The sequence below is a fragment of the Microcaecilia unicolor genome, chromosome 2 (genome assembly GCF_901765095.1).
Source record: "Microcaecilia unicolor chromosome 2, aMicUni1.1, whole genome shotgun sequence".
Taxonomy (NCBI): domain Eukaryota; kingdom Metazoa; phylum Chordata; class Amphibia; order Gymnophiona; family Siphonopidae; genus Microcaecilia; species Microcaecilia unicolor.
The window spans coordinates 329,516,280-329,536,707 of record NC_044032.1 but is presented as its reverse complement, the minus strand read 5'-3'; the positions used below and the strand labels follow the sequence as shown (position 1 = coordinate 329,536,707).

At 38.7% G+C, this 20,428-nt stretch overlaps 1 protein-coding gene across 1 annotated transcript in view; it reads right to left on the bottom strand.

Moving 5' to 3' along the window:
• Positions 1–7,024: 7,024 nt before the first annotated feature.
• The window catches only part of DGKQ (diacylglycerol kinase theta), a 679,503-nt gene continuing 666,099 nt past the window's right edge, over positions 7,025–20,428 (bottom strand). Inside the window, 1 exon segment of the mRNA XM_030192090.1 lies at positions 7,025–7,595. Coding sequence (XP_030047950.1) covers positions 7,545–7,595 — 51 coding nt within the window. The 3' untranslated portion in view covers positions 7,025–7,544.

The following is a 20,428-nucleotide window of genomic DNA, read 5'->3' as shown; positions in this document are numbered from 1 at the left end:
AAAAGCCAATTATTGGCACTAATTGGCTCGTTATTCAATTAAATTGCACATGCACCTAAATTTGTGTGGATAATTTTGAGTGACTTTTATAGAACTAGGGGTTATTATCCTCAGTACATTTTTCTTTTGGGGCCATTAGAGAAAATGAAATATCAAAGAGAAAAATGTCCAAAAACAACTCTTAGTAGTCTGGCCACACAGACATCCCAGCAGCATAGTGGGGCAGCCTAGGGGGCACCGTGGAAGCAAAAGGCCCCGTATAAACCACTATATGCAGCACTACAATCCACTATATAACAAAGTTATATAGAATTTATACATTGCACTTTCCAGCATTATCAACCTGATATGAAAATATTGCCAAGGCCCATTGCTTCATAGCAAAACTTTCCATAGGACATACGAATAAATCCAAACCAATACTGTGATCCTAAATAAACAGTGCTATGACCAATCATTAAAAAACATAAAATGGAGGAAAAGACCACAAAAGTCTGTGGTACTCAATAAAATCTCTTGAAAAATTTAGTACGCAACAGACACCAACTTCATCACTGGCCAACAACCTCCAAAATGTTGAACTTTTTCTTGTCTCTTCTTTTAAATCAGTGTTCAATAAAAGTCAAAATGATTCAAAGCAAATCATTGACTTATATATACAAATGTTTTCATAGGCAATATGGCACTTATCTCTCAGCTCCCAACGGGTTCCCGTTTCACTCAGCAGCTTTAACGGGATCCCAATTTGCCCAGCAGCTTTTTCTAGAGAAAACAACCATTGTTGTGCCATAACATGCACTAACTTGAGATCTGAAAAGAACAAAACATCATCAGGTACATTCAAGCACAAGCATTCACTGGCACAGCTCAAGGAGGACTTACTTGCTGTTCCTTGAGTAACGTCAGCCTGGCAAACCAGTTTCAACATGGCGCCCGTTTATGAACAAGATGCCAACTTTAAACAACCAATCAAAAATCAACCACTGAACTATAGAGAGCCATGGGGACCAAATCTGTAAAATCCAAAAGGTTCCTCAGAAAAAGCAGCCCATTCAAAAAAATCACCACTAGTGACCTCAGGGCCAGAACAACTCTGCTGCCGTGGATGAGGAGATTAACAACCACATTACATCACCACATAGGGGAGTTCACAAATGGGCGATTGCAGTCTTTGAGGTTAATTTCCATCCAAGAAAAACACCTTGTTTATTTCATGGCTAAAGTGCCCCTTCAACATGGAGTCAGTGGAACAATATTGTGGCCCCTCAAGCCACAACACTGAGACAAACAGTTTGTTGTGCATCAGCAACAAGGCCAGGAATCACATCACTGACCCAGCTGCAGCTTGTGCTTTCTCCATAAAAAAGGCTCATATCTGAGGCAAATGGCTGTTTGCATTCCATCTAAAGTTCAGTCCTGCTCTGCCATCTATATGACCAGTATGAGGAACACTCTGCCACATGCTGGATGCCTGGTTTCATCAACATTCAGGTTGTATAGTTGCCATGTAATTGAATTAACTGACTATATTATAAGCCTAGCTTAGGGATTTATGTGTGTTTACTCTTAGCTGCTCCTATGATAAGGCCATCTGTGTCATTCGTGCATCTCTTCCTGTTCTTGTTGCTATTGTAAATAAATAAGCAATATGTTTTCATAATACTTTTGGGTGTGGAGTCAGTTTTGTTATTATTTGGACATTATGAATTTGGGTCTATAGGTCTATAGATAAAGGGTATACAATTTCTTTTCAGACACTACACTGTCTAATACCAAAACGTGGTGGCGTAACATTTGTCTGTAATGAGCCAATTAGTTCCAAATCTATACTAAGTGTCACGTTCCAAATTATACCCCCAAAAGAGTGCAACTGTGTATGCCCCACAGCACTGCAGTGGACTTCACGTAATAGATCCCAGGTACACATCTCACCATAACTCTCTTATGGTGAGCCCTCTAGGAGCAGAAAAATATCTATGGTACCTCACTGTACACCACTATGATAGCTCTCAAGTTTGCAGGTGTCATCTATATGTAGGTACATTAGGTATTTAGTGTATTTTGGAAGGCTCACACATTCCACCACAAGTGTACCAGTTAGAGTGAGATATAGGCCTGGGTCCCCTTCTCTACAGTTCACTGCACTGACCACTAGGCTACTCCTGGGACATAGTAACATAGTAACATAGTAGATGACGGCAGAAAAAGACCTGCACGGTCCATCCAGTCTGCCCAACAAGATAACTCATATTTGCTGCTTTTTGTGTATACCCTACTTTGATTTGTACCTGTGCTCTTCAGGGCACAGACCGTATAAGTCTGCCCAGCACTATCCCCGCCTCCCAACCACCAGCCCTTCCTCCCAACCACCGGCTCTGGCACAGACAGTACAAGTCTGTCCAGCACTATCCCTGCCTCCCAACCACCAGTCTCGCTTCCCACCACCGGCTCTGGCACAGACCGTATAAGTCTGCCCAGCACTATCCCTGCCTCCCGATCTTGACTAAGCTCCTGAGGATCCATTCCTTCGGCGCAGGATTCCTTTATGCTTATCCCACGCATGTTTGAATTCCGTTACTGTTTTCATTTCCACCACCTCCCGCGGGAGGGCATTCCAAGCATCCACTACTCTCTCTGTGAAAAAATACTTCCTGACATTTTTCTTGAGTCTGCCCCCCTTCAATCTCATTTCATGTCCTCTCATTCTACCGCCTTCCCATCTCCGGAAAAGGTTTGTTTGCAGATTAATACCTTTCAAATATTTGAACGTCTGTATCATATCACCCCTGTTTCTCCTTTCCTCCAGAGTATACATGTTTAGTTCAGCAAGTCTCTCCTCATACGTCTTGTAACGCAAATCCCATACCATTCTCGTAGCTTTTCTTTGCACCGCTTCAATTCTTTTTACATCCTTAACAAGATACGGCCTCCAAAACTGAACACAATACTCCAGGTGGGGCCTCACCAACGACTTATACAGGGGCATCAACACCCCCTTTCTTCTGCTGGTCACACCTCTCTCTATACAGCCTAACAACCTTCTAGCTACGGCCACTGCCTTGTCACACTGTTTCGTCGCCTTCAAATCCTCAGATACTATCACCCCAAGATCCCTCTCTCCGCCCGTACCTATCAGACTCTCCCCGCCTAACACATACGTCTCCCGTGGAGTTCTATTCCCTAAGTGCATCACCTTGCATTTCTTCGCATTGAATTTTAATTGCCAAACCTTAGACCATTCTTCTAGCTTCCTCAGATCCTTTTTCATGTTTTCCACTCCCTCCCGGGTGTCCACTCTGTTACAGATCTTAGTATCATCCGCAAATAGGCAAACTTTACCTTCTAACCCTTCGGCAATGTCACTCACAAATATATTGAACAGAATCTTTCCCAGCACCGATCCCTGAGGCACTCCACTACTCACCTTTCCCTCCTCCTAGCGAATTCCATTCACCATCACCCTCTGGCAACTGTCTGTCAACCAGTTCCTAATCCAGTTCACCACTTCAGGTCCTATCTTCAGCCCCTCCAGTTTATTTAAGAGCCTCCTGTGGGGAACCGTGTCAAAAGCTTTGCTGAAATCTAAGTAGATTACGTCCATAGCTCGTCCCTGATTCAATTCTCCTGTCACCCAATCAAAGAACTCAATGAGATTCGTTTGGCACGATTTCCCTTTCGTAAAACCATGTTGTCTCGGATCTTGCAACTTATTGGCTTCCAGGAAATTCACTATCCTTTCCTTCAGCATCGCTTCCATTACTTTTCCAATAACCGAAGTGAGGCTTACCGGCCTGTAGTTTCCAGCTTCTTCCCTATCACCACTTTTGTGAAGAGGGACCACCTTTGCCGTTCTCCAATCCCTCGGAACCTTTCCCGTCTGCAAGGATATATTAAACAAATCTTGCTTGCTTGCTGCACTAATAGAAATGGCTGTCATATGTGAAGCTATCATATAGCCTAGCATGTATTGTCACTGTCACATCTAAAGGGGCTGAGAGGGGGTCAGTGACCACTGGAAGAATAAGGGGGAGGTTATGCCATTCGGTCATTTAGGGTACCTTTTGGTCACTTAGTTGTGACTGAAACAGTTCTAGTCAAAAAGTCTTAATGTTGACTCTAGAATTTTTCCTTTTGTTCCATTCTTGCAGAAAAACATTTATCTTTTGGGGGCCACCCATGTCCTTCCCAAAATACGCCCCCATCATGCCCCCTTGAAATCTGGATGCATTGACAACTAAAATTGGGGTGTTGAAAAATGTCCTCTTGTCACCTTATGACATATTTTGGACGTTACCTGGTTAGAATATTCAGCCCACTAACCAGGCAAGTAACCAGATAAAGTTAGGACAGCAAAAAAGTTGTTCTAATTAGTTATGCAGGTACTGGTTTGAATATTGCTGACACCCGGATAACCACTGGCAGCCAGGTCATATTCAGTGCTGGCCACTATCCAGATATTAGTTGCAATTCTGGGTACAAAAAAGAACTGCAGCAGCTGGCATTTAAAACATATACTGACTTCTGCAGCTGAATATCAGGTGGTATGCGTCTTATTTAGGGCCCCTTTTACTAAATCACGCTAGTGATTTCCAGTGCAGTAAATGTGATACAGCCCATTCAGTTTGCATTTACCATGCAGGAATCCCTAGTGCAACTTAGTAAAAGGGACCCCACGTGTCAATGTATGTGTATTTATGTTAAGCTTTGAGATAAAGAGAATGGGTTGTCAAAAGAAATAAATATAATATTCATCAGCTAAATCTGTGTGATGTGCATATAGCAAAGGAATACAAACAGAGTATAGAAAATGTAAAGTTCTTGCAAATTATTTATGATTGAAATCAAATTGATGTGGATAAGTAGCCTAATGGTTACAGCAGTGGGCTGAGAACCAGGGGAGTCCAGTACAAATGCCACTGCTACTCCTTGTGATCTTGGGCAAGTCACTTAACCCTCCATTGCCTCAGATACAAACTTAGATTGTGAGCCCTCCAGGAATAGAAAAATATCTACTGAACCTAAATATACACTGCTTCGATAGCTGGCCAGCAGTATATAAGAAATTAAATAAATAAATGTTTGAATCTGCTAACAAATTCACAGAGTCAGAATGGTAACTTAGGAAAAACTATATTTTCAAAATACAGGTATTTGTGGCTCACATGATTATTTTCAGCAAAAGAGATGACACACAAAAGAAGCACAAATGTAAGCAGTAAAACAGAAATTTACAAAGTTACATTTGTGAGAGATACAAAGAAACATTATAAACCGTATACAGAAATGAAATTGGTGCAAAATGTAGTGTGGAAATGAATAGAAACCGCTACCCAAATCATATTGCAAAACATATACAAAAATATCCTGTAGATTAAAAAAATAAAAACCCACAAACCTCTTGTATAGTTACTTAAAGAAACATGTTTTACATTTCAGATTTGAAACAACAAAAATCATAGGATATGTACAAGTTCCAATTTATGAAATGAGGTACAGCAGCATATCTTACTGACTACTTGTTTAGGGGACAGCTCTGTAAAATAGGCGCTAACATTTATGTGCTACTTATGCACATGAATGTGCAGAAAACATATATGCATTTTATATACCAAATATGTACATATACATTATTGTGTAAATTCACAGACATCTTGCACAGCGTGCATTTTACAGGTGAGTATATACATAGGCGGAGTCTGGATGGGGCATACATTTGTGTGTGTTACTTATAGAATATTATAAGTTATGAATGTATCACCAGCAGGCACATACATTTACACCACATCTATGGCTGGTGTAAGTACTTGTGTCTAACCATATATGCAGTTAGGCTAGTATTTGACAAAGGAAAGTATGTGCCTACTTTTTTTTCTTTATAGAATAGGCACTTACATACAGATGTACAGTAATAGAATTACCCCCCACAAGAGCAGTTTTCAAAGGCCATTTTTCAGTTAGATTGGCTATTTGAAATGGCCTACCCTTTCCACAGAGAAAAAGCTAGCATGAGGATCAATAATTCATATTCATTTACTTGCAACAAAAGTAACGTGCTTGGAAATATGGATATGAAAGAGGAGGAAATAACACACACTATTTTGTATTTTCCAAACTTAATTTACATACCAACACTAATCACAAACATACCAATCTTTTTTATTTAATTTTGTGTGGCAGGTATTTGCCAGTAGAGGATGGGTGATGTTTTGTTTAGACATCTATTTTCAGTGGTAAAAGCTGTTACTATAAAAACAATTTGAAATAAAAAAAAAAATACAAAAGGGGTCATTTTACACAAAATGTTTTACATGCGTAAACTGTTTTATGCACTGGAAACAGCTGTTTTAAAATTGTGTTGGGGTTTACATGCATAAAGTACATGCAATGACAATATCATTACATGTATTTTTAAGCCAATGACATTTCCAGAGGTGACATTTGGGCAGAGCTGGCATGTGAGATATATGAATACTTTACAAAATATGTGCATATGTATGCAAACTAATTATACCAGAGATGCCAAGGGTGTTTCTATCCCAAAAGAGTGAAAATTTCTGGATGGCGTCCATGGTACAAATCTAGAAAGATTAAGTGTAGAATTGCTTTGTAAATGAAAACAGCAGAATAAAATGATATTTTTGCTTTTGTTTAGAGCTCTTGAAAGGCTACAGACAAAGGGGAGGCAATATGGATAAATTCTCTGGGTTGGAAAAATGTTCTCTATGCAGTGATATATCACTATGCATATGGGTTTCAGAGCATCTGTACTTGCAGGTCCAGGGGAAAAAATACTGGGCATAAGATGTTACACAGGAAGGTGTGCTCAGATTCTTTCCTACTGCTGGGGCAACCTGGCATTACTCTTCTTAGGAATACTGCTAATGAAAGCAATGATCAGATCAGAGAACTGACATTGAAAGGGATGGGACTCGACATACTGCCTGCCTTTCTGAGGTTTTTGCAACTACATTCAAAGCTGTTTACATATATTCAGGTACCCAGAGTAACAAGGAGCTGAAGTGGGAATTGAACTCAGTTCCCCAGGATCAAAGTCCACTGCACTAACCACTAGGCTACTCCTCCACTCCACTCCACAATGAGGCCCTAATAAGTAAAAGGGGCTCAAAGAATATGAGAGCAAGAAAGCCTTCAAATAAAGGTGACACACTCTTAATGAGAGAGATCTGGCATCTCTGCACTACACCTGCCTTGAAGGTGTAAGTTTGTGTGGGAGCTTCTCTGTGGTATCAGGAATCGCATTTTATAAATGCTCACATAAACTTATGATATTTTAATAAAATGGACGTGTTTCCCTCCTTGTTCGAAGTACCTTATTATAAAATTACCCTGAAAAGCCACAGAAGTGGAGAAACTGGATCCACTACCCTGCACATGTTTATATTCATCCATCCATTGCTTTAGTACATCATTCTCTGCACATAAATATTCTGCAAAAATATGGAGACCTTTGTCTATACTTTAAAAGTCTTCTTGGCTTAAATTCCTCGTTCTGTAGTTATCACACCATCTGTTCGACTTTTTTTTCATGACTGTTTCTTTTGCTGTTTCTGCTTAGATTTCTTCAGCATATGAACCTTCAATCAATAAAAACGGGGACATATTTAGAAATGAAAAAGGGTGGCAAAGGCAACATGTAATGGCAGTCTGAACTTTACCTATTTGTAAATGTTTTCTTGTACACTAGTATTTTTTATTCATGGACAATCTGCTTCAGAGTATGGCTTAGAAACAATTTTGAAAAGTGAGGGCCAATGTAGGAAAGTGAACATGGGCATTAACATGCATATAAAACAAAAAGTGAGGAGAATGGTTGAGGATACCAACACCTGTATATTTTATTTAAAAATGAAAAATAAAAAATAACACTGTACATAAAAATGACCCGACACGGCCGTGTTTCGGCCAAAAGGCCTGCCTCAGGGGTCTTTACAACCTAAAATAAACAATAAAATGAGGAATATTGTTACAATTATAGCATGAACATAAATATGGTGAATAGAACAACAGACATTAAATAAAAATATGAATAAACAGACAGCCAGAAAAATATCTGTAACTCATTCTGATGGTATGACATTGAGTGGTAAAGTTAAAACAGATATGTGAAGTTTAGAGGAAATTAATGTATGAATGAAAAGTTTTTTGATGAAAACAAATTGATTTAAACAATTTACATAAATGGTGCTTAAAACGATACATCAAAATATGTATATGCAAATAATAAAATTTATAATTGAAATTATATGTGTTTAAATATATTGTGAATATCTTAACACATGAATAATACTTTGAATGTATCAAATTGTAAAAATGAAAATAATAATAATAATAATAAACAATGTGTTTATTAGCGAATAATGAAAAGGTTAAAATCGAAGTTTTGTGGAATGATATGTTGTAAATGTTTAAAGACATGGATAAATGCTTTGAATGCATCAGGTGGTAAATAAATAACATTTAAATTCAAATGATGAAAATTAAAATTGTATGGAATGGTGTATGGGTATATATATTTAAAAACGTTTTCATTTATAATAAACATTTATTAATCTACACATCAAAATTTAACGTAAATATAATGAGTAAATTGTGCCCGAACTGTGAAATGAAATAAATAAATTGTAAATTACCTTGGTAGATGTAACTCGGAAGGTGTACTCCAAGGGAACTGTCAAGACATAATCCTCTTAGGCCTATATGTATAAGAATGAATTGCAAGAAAATTGAAGTAGGAAAAGGGATATATGATGATAAAACAATGAAAAATGGAGAAAGTGTAAATATATATTGTGATAGCATATTACAATGAGGAGCATGAATGTGAAACATCATCGTAAAAATGAAACAGTGAGCTGAAAGAGTTGATTGCTAAGTGAACGAATATAGAATAAGTAACGATAAGTGATGAGTTCTGTGTTGTGAATAAAATATGGTGGAATTTCAGTCTATAAACGGAAAATTCTGTATGTGAACCTGCTAATAATATATTTGGACTGACCTATAGATGCTAAGAAAACTTACCTCCTCTCTTCCAAAAGGGATTTATAAAATATATAATAAAAGGAAAAACGGACTTGTAATACTGCAGAAAAAACAGAAAAATGAAACAACCTTATAATGCTGCATAAGGAAACAAAAGCTGGTGATGATACGAGAAGGAACGTGAACTTATGATACAATGAATGAACTAATGCGATTTGATGGAATCATGAAAAACATAATATGATGGGCGCCAGAATCTCTGTTATAACATCTATGTGAACGATGTTACAAATCTTATTTATCTATTGAGGATACTAGGATCTCTGTTGTAACATCAGTTAAATCAATACTGCTATGTTGTTTGTATATTGATAACTATTACAATCTAAATCATGTGAAATGTAGTCTGTGTCAAACTGTCGGAGGGCTATGAACCAAAATAATCCTTGGTGGAAGTTTATAAAACATTTATATACTAAGTACTGCGAGGCTGATATATAAGTTCTAAATTTTAAAGTATTAACTATTTTAAAATGACGATATTTTGCTAACATAATTGAAAAATTATGTGCGTGATAGTATGATATAAAAAAGCAGAGAAAGTTTTAGATCTTAGTGCTTACCTCCTCTCCGAAGAGATGTCTACAATTGCGAAATATGTTGAAAAAATGGCAGTGATATCGGCGTCTCTTAAATAGATGAAATGAAGGAAATGACGTTTTTCGAAAATTGGAGGGAAAAAGTAAACGTATAATTTTCAATTGGAAGTTGCTAATTAGATTAAGGAGATTGAATGAACCTGAAATTTGCTTAATCACACTTGTTTTATGGACGATAATATGTGTCATAGTGATTTAACCAAATTAGAGAGGTGCGGAACGAAGGTCATTGTATATATGAAGGGTCACAGGTAGTGTAACCATGATAGGAAATGGAATGAATGTTATCGTAATAATAAAAAGGTTGAAAGATGATTATAACCCATATTAAGTGATTGTTGCTAAACGTGATAGATGCATGATGTGAAATGGTTTAGAGTGTAAACATTGTCTATTAAATAATTGATAGTGAACTTGTGATCTGAGGTGATTTAGAGTGTCAACGTGATCTAGCTATTAAATAGTAAAGTGATATGAATATTATGTGTTTGAATTTGCTAAAAAAGATGCTGTTTGAAAAAATATATTGAAGATTGAAATGGTTGTTATGTGATGTGAATAGGTGAAAAATAAAGCATGTATAGTGAGTATGATTAGGTCTGAAAGTTATTTAAACTTGAAACATGTCACCAATTAAAGAATCTGAATTTTTAAAAAAATACCTGTATGAAAAAAAGGGGCAGAATGTCTTTAACTTGAATTTAAATGAAAAAATACTTGAAATAAACAATTGAGAAGAGAAAATTTTGAAAGGAGAAATTATTTGGTGTAATTACACCAAATTGTGTACCTAGAGTTATGAACTTATAAAGGGTAAGACTGAAATTTACTTAATCGCACGTGTTTTTTTTAAAATAATATATCAATTAGCAAAATGAAAAATTGCCCATGATTGAAAATAAAATGAATGCTATCATGATTAAAAACTCTGAACAATAGAAGGCTGAAAATTGATTGTAGCCAACATTAAATAATTTGACTGAGTGTATATAAATGTATGTAAAAGATGCTACTTGAATTATAAATTATGTATTTGAAAAGTAATTATAGTGTAATATGAACAGGTAAAACTTAATATAAAACATACCTAATGAATATAAATAAATTGGAAATTATGGATATTTCGAATTTTAAAATATATCTTGAGGATTAAGTTAATTATTAAATAAAATGTGATGTGAATAGATGTTTTATATTAAGTTTAAATTCAAGTTAAAGACATTCTGCCCCTTTTTTTCATACAGGTATTTTTTTAAAAATTCAGATTCTTTAATTGGTGACATGTTTCAAGTTTAAATAACTTTCAGACCTAATCATACTCACTATACATGCTTTATTTTTCACCTATTCACATCACATAACAACCATTTCAATCTTCAATATATTTTTTCAAACAGCATCTTTTTTAGCAAATTCAAACACATAATATTCATATCACTTTACTATTTAATAGCTAGATCACGTTGACACTCTAAATCACCTCAGATCACAAGTTCACTATCAATTATTTAATAGACAATGTTTACACTCTAAACCATTTCACATCATGCATCTATCACGTTTAGCAACAATCACTTAATATGGGTTATAATCATCTTTCAACCTTTTTATTATTACGATAACATTCATTCCATTTCCTATCATGGTTACACTACCTGTGACCCTTCATATATATACAATGACCTTCGTTCCGCACCTCTCTAATTTGGTTAAATCACTATGACACATATTATCGTCCATAAAACAAGTGTGATTAAGCAAATTTCAGGTTCATTCAATCTCCTTAATCTAATTAGCAACTTCCAATTGAAAATTATACGTTTACTTTTTCCCTCCAATTTTCGAAAAACGTCATTTCCTTCATTTCATCTATTTAAGAGACGCCGATATCACTGCCATTTTTTCAACATATTTCGCAATTGTAGACATCTCTTCGGAGAGGAGGTAAGCACTAAGATCTAAAACTTTCTCTGCTTTTTTATATCATACTATCACGCACATAATTTTTCAATTATGTTAGCAAAATATCGTCATTTTAAAATAGTTAATACTTTAAAATTTAGAACTTATATATCAGCCTCGCAGTACTTAGTATATAAATGTTTTATAAACTTCCACCAAGGATTATTTTGGTTCATAGCCCTCCGACAGTTTGACACAGACTACATTTCACATGATTTAGATTGTAATAGTTATCAATATACAAACAACATAGCAGTATTGATTTAACTGATGTTACAACAGAGATCCTAGTATCCTCAATAGATAAATAAGATTTGTAACATCGTTCACATAGATGTTATAACAGAGATTCTGGCGCCCATCATATTATGTTTTTCATGATTCCATCAAATCGCATTAGTTCATTCATTGTATCATAAGTTCACGTTCCTTCTCGTATCATCACCAGCTTTTGTTTCCTTATGCAGCATTATAAGGTTGTTTCATTTTTCTGTTTTTTCTGCAGTATTACAAGTCCGTTTTTCCTTTTATTATATATTTTATAAATCCCTTTTGGAAGAGAGGAGGTAAGTTTTCTTAGCATCTATAGGTCAGTCCAAATATATTATTAGCAGGTTCACATACAGAATTTTCCGTTTATAGACTGAAATTCCACCATATTTTATTCACAACACAGAACTCATCACTTATCGTTACTTATTCTATATTCGTTCACTTAGCAATCAACTCTTTCAGCTCACTGTTTCATTTTTACGATGATGTTTCACATTCATGCTCCTCATTGTAATATGCTATCACAATATATATTTACACTTTCTCCATTTTTCATTGTTTTATCATCATATATCCCTTTTCCTACTTCAATTTTCTTGCAATTCATTCTTATACATATAGGCCTAAGAGGATTATGTCTTGACAGTTCCCTTGGAGTACACCTTCCGAGTTACATCTACCAAGGTAATTTACAATTTATTTATTTCATTTCACAGTTCGGGCACAATTTACTCATTATATTTACGTTAAATTTTGATGTGTAGATTAATAAATGTTTATTATAAATGAAAACGTTTTTAAATATATATACCCATACACCATTCCATACAATTTTAATTTTCATCATTTGAATTTAAATGTTATTTATTTACCACCTGATGCATTCAAAGCATTTATCCATGTCTTTAAACATTTACAACATATCATTCCACAAAACTTCGATTTTAACCTTTTCATTATTCGCTAATAAACACATTGTTTATTATTATTATTATTATTTTCATTTTTACAATTTGATACATTCAAAGTATTATTCATGTGTTAAGATATTCACAATATATTTAAACACATATAATTTCAATTATAAATTTTATTATTTGCATATACATATTTTGATGTATCGTTTTAAGCACCATTTATGTAAATTGTTTAAATCAATTTGTTTTCATCAAAAAACTTTTCATTCATACATTAATTTCCTCTAAACTTCACATATCTGTTTTAACTTTACCACTCAATGTCATACCATCAGAATGAGTTACAGATATTTTTCTGGCTGTCTGTTTATTCATATTTTTATTTAATGTCTGTTGTTCTATTCACCATATTTACGTTCATGCTATAATTGTAACAATATTCCTCATTTTATTGTTTATTTTAGGTTGTAAAGACCCCTGAGGCAGGCCTTTTGGCCGAAACACGGCCGTGTCGGGTCATTTTTATGTACAGTGTTATTTTTTATTTTTCATTTTTAAATAAAATATACAAGTGTTGGTATCCTCAACCATTCTCCTCACTTTTTGTTTTATATTCCACGGTTTCGTGAGGGTTTCACCTCCTTTTTTGTTTTTGCATTAACATGCATAAACATGCTGGTTGATATTTAGCCTACGGTGGCTAGAATTTTTTAAAAATGCTGATCACTACGATATTCAGTGTTCAGCCATTTTGGGCAACTGCACTGAGTATCCAGGGATAATACACTGGTGATAGCTGCCGGAGCTTATGCAGGTCCTGGTCCATATTCAGCCAGGATCCCTAAAAGACACTTATGTGAAAACCAGCTAAATATGGGCCAGGACCCGCATAAGAACCACCCCCCCTCCCAAAAAAAAAAACCAACACCAGGTCAGTTGCCCCCTATCCTAATCCCCCTCCCACCACCCCCCAAGGAAATAGAGGGCTGCCCCAGCCCTCAAGGCCTACCTGGAGAAGTCTCTGATGGTCTAGGGGGAAATTGGGCAGGAGTGATGCCCACTTGCTTCTGCCTGGCGTCGGCCTGTAATCTAAAATGGCTGCTGTGAACTCTAGCGGCAGGCTTGAAGTAATTCATTTTAGAATGCAGGCCAGCGCAGGGCAGGAGTGAATGGGCATTGCTCCAGCTCAATTTCCCTAGATCACCAGGGACTTCTCCAGGTAGGCTGGGGAGGGCTTATGGAGGTGTGTGGGGGGGGGGGGGGGGGGGGAAGGCACCAGCTGATATTCAGACCAGTGCACAGTTGAACTCGGCACATAAAGTTAGGTCAGCCTTTTTTATGTCCTAACTTTATGCGTGTACCTAGCTGGGTAACAGTCTGAATATCACCACTATGGCTAGGGTCATGTTCCGCCCAATCTACGCCCTCAGTCTGCCCCTAACCTCACTGTTTAGGAGTTGGCTGTTTAGCAGAATATTCAGTGGCACAATCCAGTTACATGCTGCTGGATATTGCGTGCTAGCCCCAACCAAACAATTTAAACAGCTAGGAGATTCTCGGGGCCATTACATGGCTCTGAATATTGGGCCTGTGGTATTTATACAATGAATGACTGTTAATGAGATGCATGCATCCTGCAGACACTAAAGTACACATGTAACCATTTCACAAAAAATTAAATACATTTCCCTAAGATGTAGCAAGTTTTTAATAAACCTCTAAGACACTGCATTCATACTCTTTTGCTTTGCTAAAAGTTAATGTGCTGTTTCACATAGTTTTGCATGTCGTTATCTCAGCATAGCTTGCAATAGTATTATAAAAAAAAAACAGGAAACAATCTTTCACAAAGCAGCACAATAACAGCACAAAGGTGGAAGATGCCACACACACAAGGTCAACTGGAGCACAGCAAAAGTTTATTGTTCAAAACTGCAGAGACATGCTGACATATTGACCCAACACAGGCCGTATTTTGGCAATCCTGCCTTCTTTGGGGGTCCTTAACATCCTATATAATAAAACGCACCTCCAAAATTCTGAAGCTGAGAAAGTGAAGCCTTCAAGCCTTGAAGCATTCCTACAACGTTCCGGAACTACATGTCGTCAATTGAGGAGATGGAGCCTTACAGAGCGCACGAATGCTTCAAGACTTGAAGGCTTCACTTTCTCAGCTTCAGAACGTTGGAGGTGCGTTTTATTATATAGCATGTGCTCGGTGCTTTTCTGTAGCACATGGGGGGAATTTAATATATGCTGATTAAAGTGGAGGAGTGGCTGGAGAGGGGGCAGGGGAGAGAGGAGACTCGGTGGGTGGCTGGAGGGGGGGCAGGGGAGATAAGAGCATCGCTGGGTGGCTGGAGGGGGGCAAGGGAAAAAGTAGAATCGCTGGGTGGCTGGAGGGGGAGCAGGGGAGAGAGGAGAATTGCTGGGTGGCTGGAGGGGGGGACAGAGGAGACACACTAGCATCCAGCAGTCTCACTCTCTCTCTGTCACACACACACACTCACTCACACATTCACTCTCTCTCTCTCACACACAGTCAATCTCACACATACTCTCTAAAACATACACACTCTGAGGAAAACCTTGCTAGCGCCCGTTTCATTTGTGTCAAAAACGGGCCTGTTTTTTACTAGTTCAGCAATAAAACACTCACACTTTAACACCAGAAACATGGTATAAAAAGCTTTAAAAGCTCTTATAATACAAAAAACGTCGCAATCACAAGGGAGACAAGGGAGAAAACAGTAAAACAGTTAAAATAGCAAAAAAAAAAATTAAGGGTTCAAATTATAAAGACACAGTGGGAAGAGAAGAGAGTGTAGAGAAGACACAAGATAGGTGAGCCAACTATCAAAATAGTGAAGAATTAAATCAGTTAGAGGAGATGCCCACATTTAAAGGTGCTTTTAGAGATTCTACCAAGAACTATATGAGAGAGGTAAAGGTGCAAGAGAAGAAAGAGTCAGATTGGATGAGGAAACCACAGTGGGGGAAGCTGTGTTGGGGATCAAAGATGTTAAAAATAGTAAGCCCCTAGGTTGGATGGTCTGTCAAATGTTATGAAAAAATTTTGACTATCCTGTCCCCTAGGCTGGCCCAACTTTCCAACGTGCAAGGGTTGGGAAAACTCAGGAGTTATAGCCTTGCTTAAGCCACATAAGGACATGATGCAATATGGCCCGTGTAGGCCCATATCATTGTTGAATTTAGATATAAAGGTGTTAGTGAAGATTCCAGCAAATAGACTGGCCAATTACATGCCTAAATTAATCGAGGACCAGGCAGGATTTATGCTGGATCGGTACACACAGGATAACATCAGACAAGTTTCTGTCCCTGATGTGGTGGGCTAAATGGGAAAAACTTCCATCGGTGTTACTAGCAGTTGATGTGGAAAATTCAAGCAGGCCTTTATGTTTGCCACACTGTGGAAGATGGGAATAAAGGATAAATTTTGCAGATGGCTATATACACTAGACCTGTAGCATGTATTTGGATAAATGGGGGCTACTAGCAAGAATTTCTCCTTGAGAGGGGGAAGAGGCAGGGATGTCCCCTGTCCCTATTACTTTTTTCACTAACAGTTGAACCCCTGGCAGAGTTACTAGGCAAGATGGGAACTCTAAGAGAATAAAGACTATGCCAGTACTATCACTACATTTACAAAAATACAGCAAGGTCTCTGGCTTTAAAATTTACTTTGATAAGTTGGAGGTATTGAAGATCTGCCTGGATGGAAGAGGAGACCCTACAGGATTTCTTCTCTTTTAAATGGGTAGAAAAACATATTAAATATCTAGGGATTAACTTAGCCACAAAGTGGGAGGACCTCTACAAGGCTAACTATGGAAGGCTGTTTCATAAACTGAATGAGGATGTTGTGAGATGGAAGAATTTCAATTTTTGCTGGATGGAGAGAACTGCCAGTATTAAAATATGATTGCTGCCCAATTGTTGTATCTATTTGCAATGCTTCCCATTTTGGTGTCCAAGGAGGTTTTAAGAAAAGCCAAGAGGAATTATTTTTAGTACATAGGGATGAGACAACCCCCTAAGTTGGCTAGGGTATGTATGTATAAGCATAGGCGCCCCGTTTAAGAGGCTTGGGGAGGGACGCTGTCCAGAGAAGGCTTCCGGGGCAGGCTGAAAGCAGCGCTTACATCATTGGTGCTGCTGCTGCTGCTGCTACGAAGCCTCAAATTTGAAAGACGTGACAGGAGCGGAGGGGGAGAGTGATACCGCGCTGGTCGGAGGGGGGCGGAGGACAGCCCCAGCATCGATCGCACGTCGGGGGGGAAGGACAGCTCCAGCATCGATCGCACGTTCTGCACGCACCAGTCGGGGGGGGGGGGGGGAGAGATGTTCAAGGCAGCACCCCTCACAAGCTGCACCCGGGGCGGTCCGCCCCCACTGCCCCGCCCTTGCTGCACTTGTGGCTGGGGAGGCTTAGCCTCCCCAAGCCTCTTATACCGGGCGCCTATGAAGGGACAGAACCTTCATTGGCAATTAAATCAGCTATTCACTGGAAGAATTCGAGGTAGTCCACATTAGGTGCATAAATGTTAACTAAAGTTAAAGGATTATCATTAATTTTAACTGTTATTTTCACCCAATAACCCACAGAGTAATTACATTGGGACACTAAAATCAGATCAGATTTTTTCTTAATTAAGATGCAACACCATTTTTTATACCATCCGCAGGTAAAACACGTTTCAAAAGTGCTAAACCCCTCCAAGAAAAGCTGCATTGGCTCCCAATCAAAGAACGGATTATCTTCAAAATCTGCACTTTGGTCCACAAAATTATCTACGGCGTAGTCCCAGGATACATGGTAGACCTCATAGATCTACCAACGAGAAACAGAATCGGATCATCACGATCATACCTAAACCTACATTACCCAAATTGCAAAGGACTTAAATACAAAACAACTTACGCATCCAGCGTCTCCTACATAAGCGTACAACTATGGAATGGACTCCCAAAAGTTGTGAAAACAATCCATGACCATCTAAACTTCAGGTAATCACTAAAAACCAACCTCTTCAAAAAGGCTTACCCCACTGATCCACCGTAAATCCCCACACCCAGCAACACAGCATAACCAATGATCATACTGGACAATATACAATCTTCATTCCCTTCGACCTTCACAGTGCCTGACACACACCTACCTCATTCGACCACAATATAACCTTGTATTTGTTATCAACCGACTTGGCGAACGCCTTACGGTAGTATGTAAGCCACATTGAGCCTGCAAATAGGTGGGAAAATGTGGGGTACAAATGCAATAAATAAATAACATAATTTGAGAGGTGGGTGTAAGCAAAATACTGCATTACTACAAAAACATGGACTGATGAGACAAAGTCAGCACGGATTTAGTGAAGGGAAGTCTTGCCTCACCAATCTAATGCATTTTTTTGAGGGGGTAAGCAAACATGTGGACAATGGGGAGCCGGTTGATATTGTATATCTGGATTTTCAGAAGGCTTTTGACAAAGTGCCGCACGAAAGACTCCTGAAGAAATTGCAGAGTCATGGAATCGGAGGTAGGGTATTATTATGGATTAAGAACTGGTTGAAAGATAGGAAGCAGAGAGTAGGATTGTGTGGCCAGTATTCTCAGTGGAGGAGGGTAGTTAGTGGGGTCCCGCAGGGGTCTGTGCTGGGTCCGTTGCTTTTTAATGTATTTATAAATGACCTAGAGATGGGAATAACTAGTGAGGTAATTAAATTCGCCGATGACACAAAATTATTCAGGGTCGTCAAGTCGCAGGAGGAATGTGAACGATTACAGGAGGACCTTGCGAGACTGGGAGAATGGGCGTGCAAGTGGCAGATGAAGTTCAATGTTGACAAGTGCAAAGTGATGCATGTGGGTAAGAGGAACCCGAATTATAGCTACGTCTTGCAAGGTTCCGCGTTAGGAGTTACGGATCAAGAAAGGGATCTGGGTGTCGTCGTCGATGATACGCTGAAACCTTCTGCTCAGTGTGCTGCTGCGGCTAGGAAAGCGAATAGAATGTTGGGTGTTATTAGGAAGGGTATGGAGTCCAGGTGTGCGGATGTTATAATGCCGTTGTATCGCTCCATGGTGCGACCGCACCTGGAGTATTGTGTTCAGTACTGGTCTCCGTATCTCAAAAAAGATATAGTAGAATTGGAAAAGGTACAGCGAAGGGCGACGAAAATGATAGTGGGGATGGGACGACTTTCCTATGAAGAGAGGCTGAGAAGGCTAGGGCTTTTCAGCTTGGAGAAGAGACGGCTGAGGGGAGATATGATAGAAGTGTATAAAATAATGAGTGGAATGGATCGGGTGGATGTGAAGCGACTGTTCACGCTATCCAAAAATACTAGGACTAGAGGGCATGAGTTGAAGCTACAGTGTGGTAAATTTAAAACGAATCGGAGAAAATGTTTCTTCACCCAACGTGTAATTAGACTCTGGAATTCGTTGCCGGAGAACGTGGTACGGGCGGTTAGCTTGACGGAGTTTAAAAAGGGGTTAGATAGATTCCTAAAGGACAAGTCCATAGACCGCTATTAAATGGACTTGGAAAAATTCCGCATTTTTAGGTATAACTTGTCTGGAATGTTTTTACGTTTGGGGAGCGTGCCAGGTGCCCTTGACCTGGATTGGCCACTGTCGGTGACAGGATGCTGGGCTAGATGGACCTTTGGTCTTTCCCAGTATGGCACTACTTATGTACTTATGTACTTACAGTGGTGGAAATAAGTATTTGATCCCTTGCTGATTTTGTAAGTTTGCCCACTGACAAAGACATGAGCAGCCCATAATTGAAGGGTAGGTTATTGGTAACAGTGAGAGATAGCACATCACAAATTAAATCCGGAAAATCACATTGTGGAAAGTATATGAATTTATTTGCATTCTGCAGAGGGAAATAAGTATTTAATCCCTCTGGCAAACAAGACCTAATACTTGGTGGCAAAACCCTTGTTGGCAAGCACAGCGGTCAGACGTCTTCTGTAGTTGATGATGAGGTTTGCACACATGTCAGGAGGAATTTTGGTCCACTCCTCTTTGCAGATCATCTCTAAATCATTAAGAGTTCTGGGCTGTCGCTTGGCAACTCGCAGCTTCAGCTCCCTCCATAAGTTTTCAATGGGATTAAGGTCTGGTGACTGGCTAGGCCACTCCATGACCCTAATGTGCTTCTTCCTGAGCCACTCCTTTGTTGCCTTGGCTGTATGTTTTGGGTCATTGTCGTGCTGGAAGACCCAGCCACGACCCATTTTTAAGGCCCTGGCGGAGGGAAGGAGGTTGTCACTCAGAATTGTATGGTACATGGCCCCATCCATTCTCCCATTGATGCGGTGAAGTAGTCCTGTGCCCTTAGCAGAGAAACACCCCCAAAACATAACATTTCCACCTCCATGCTTGACAGTGGGGACGGTGTTCTTTGGGTCATAGGCAGCATTTCTCTTCCTCCAAACACGGCGAGTTGAGTTCATGCCAAAGAGCTCAATTTTTGTCTCATCTGACCACAGCACCTTCTCCCAATCACTCTCGGCATCATCCAGGTGTTCACTGGCAAACTTCAGACGGGCCGTCACATGTGCCTTCCGGAGCAG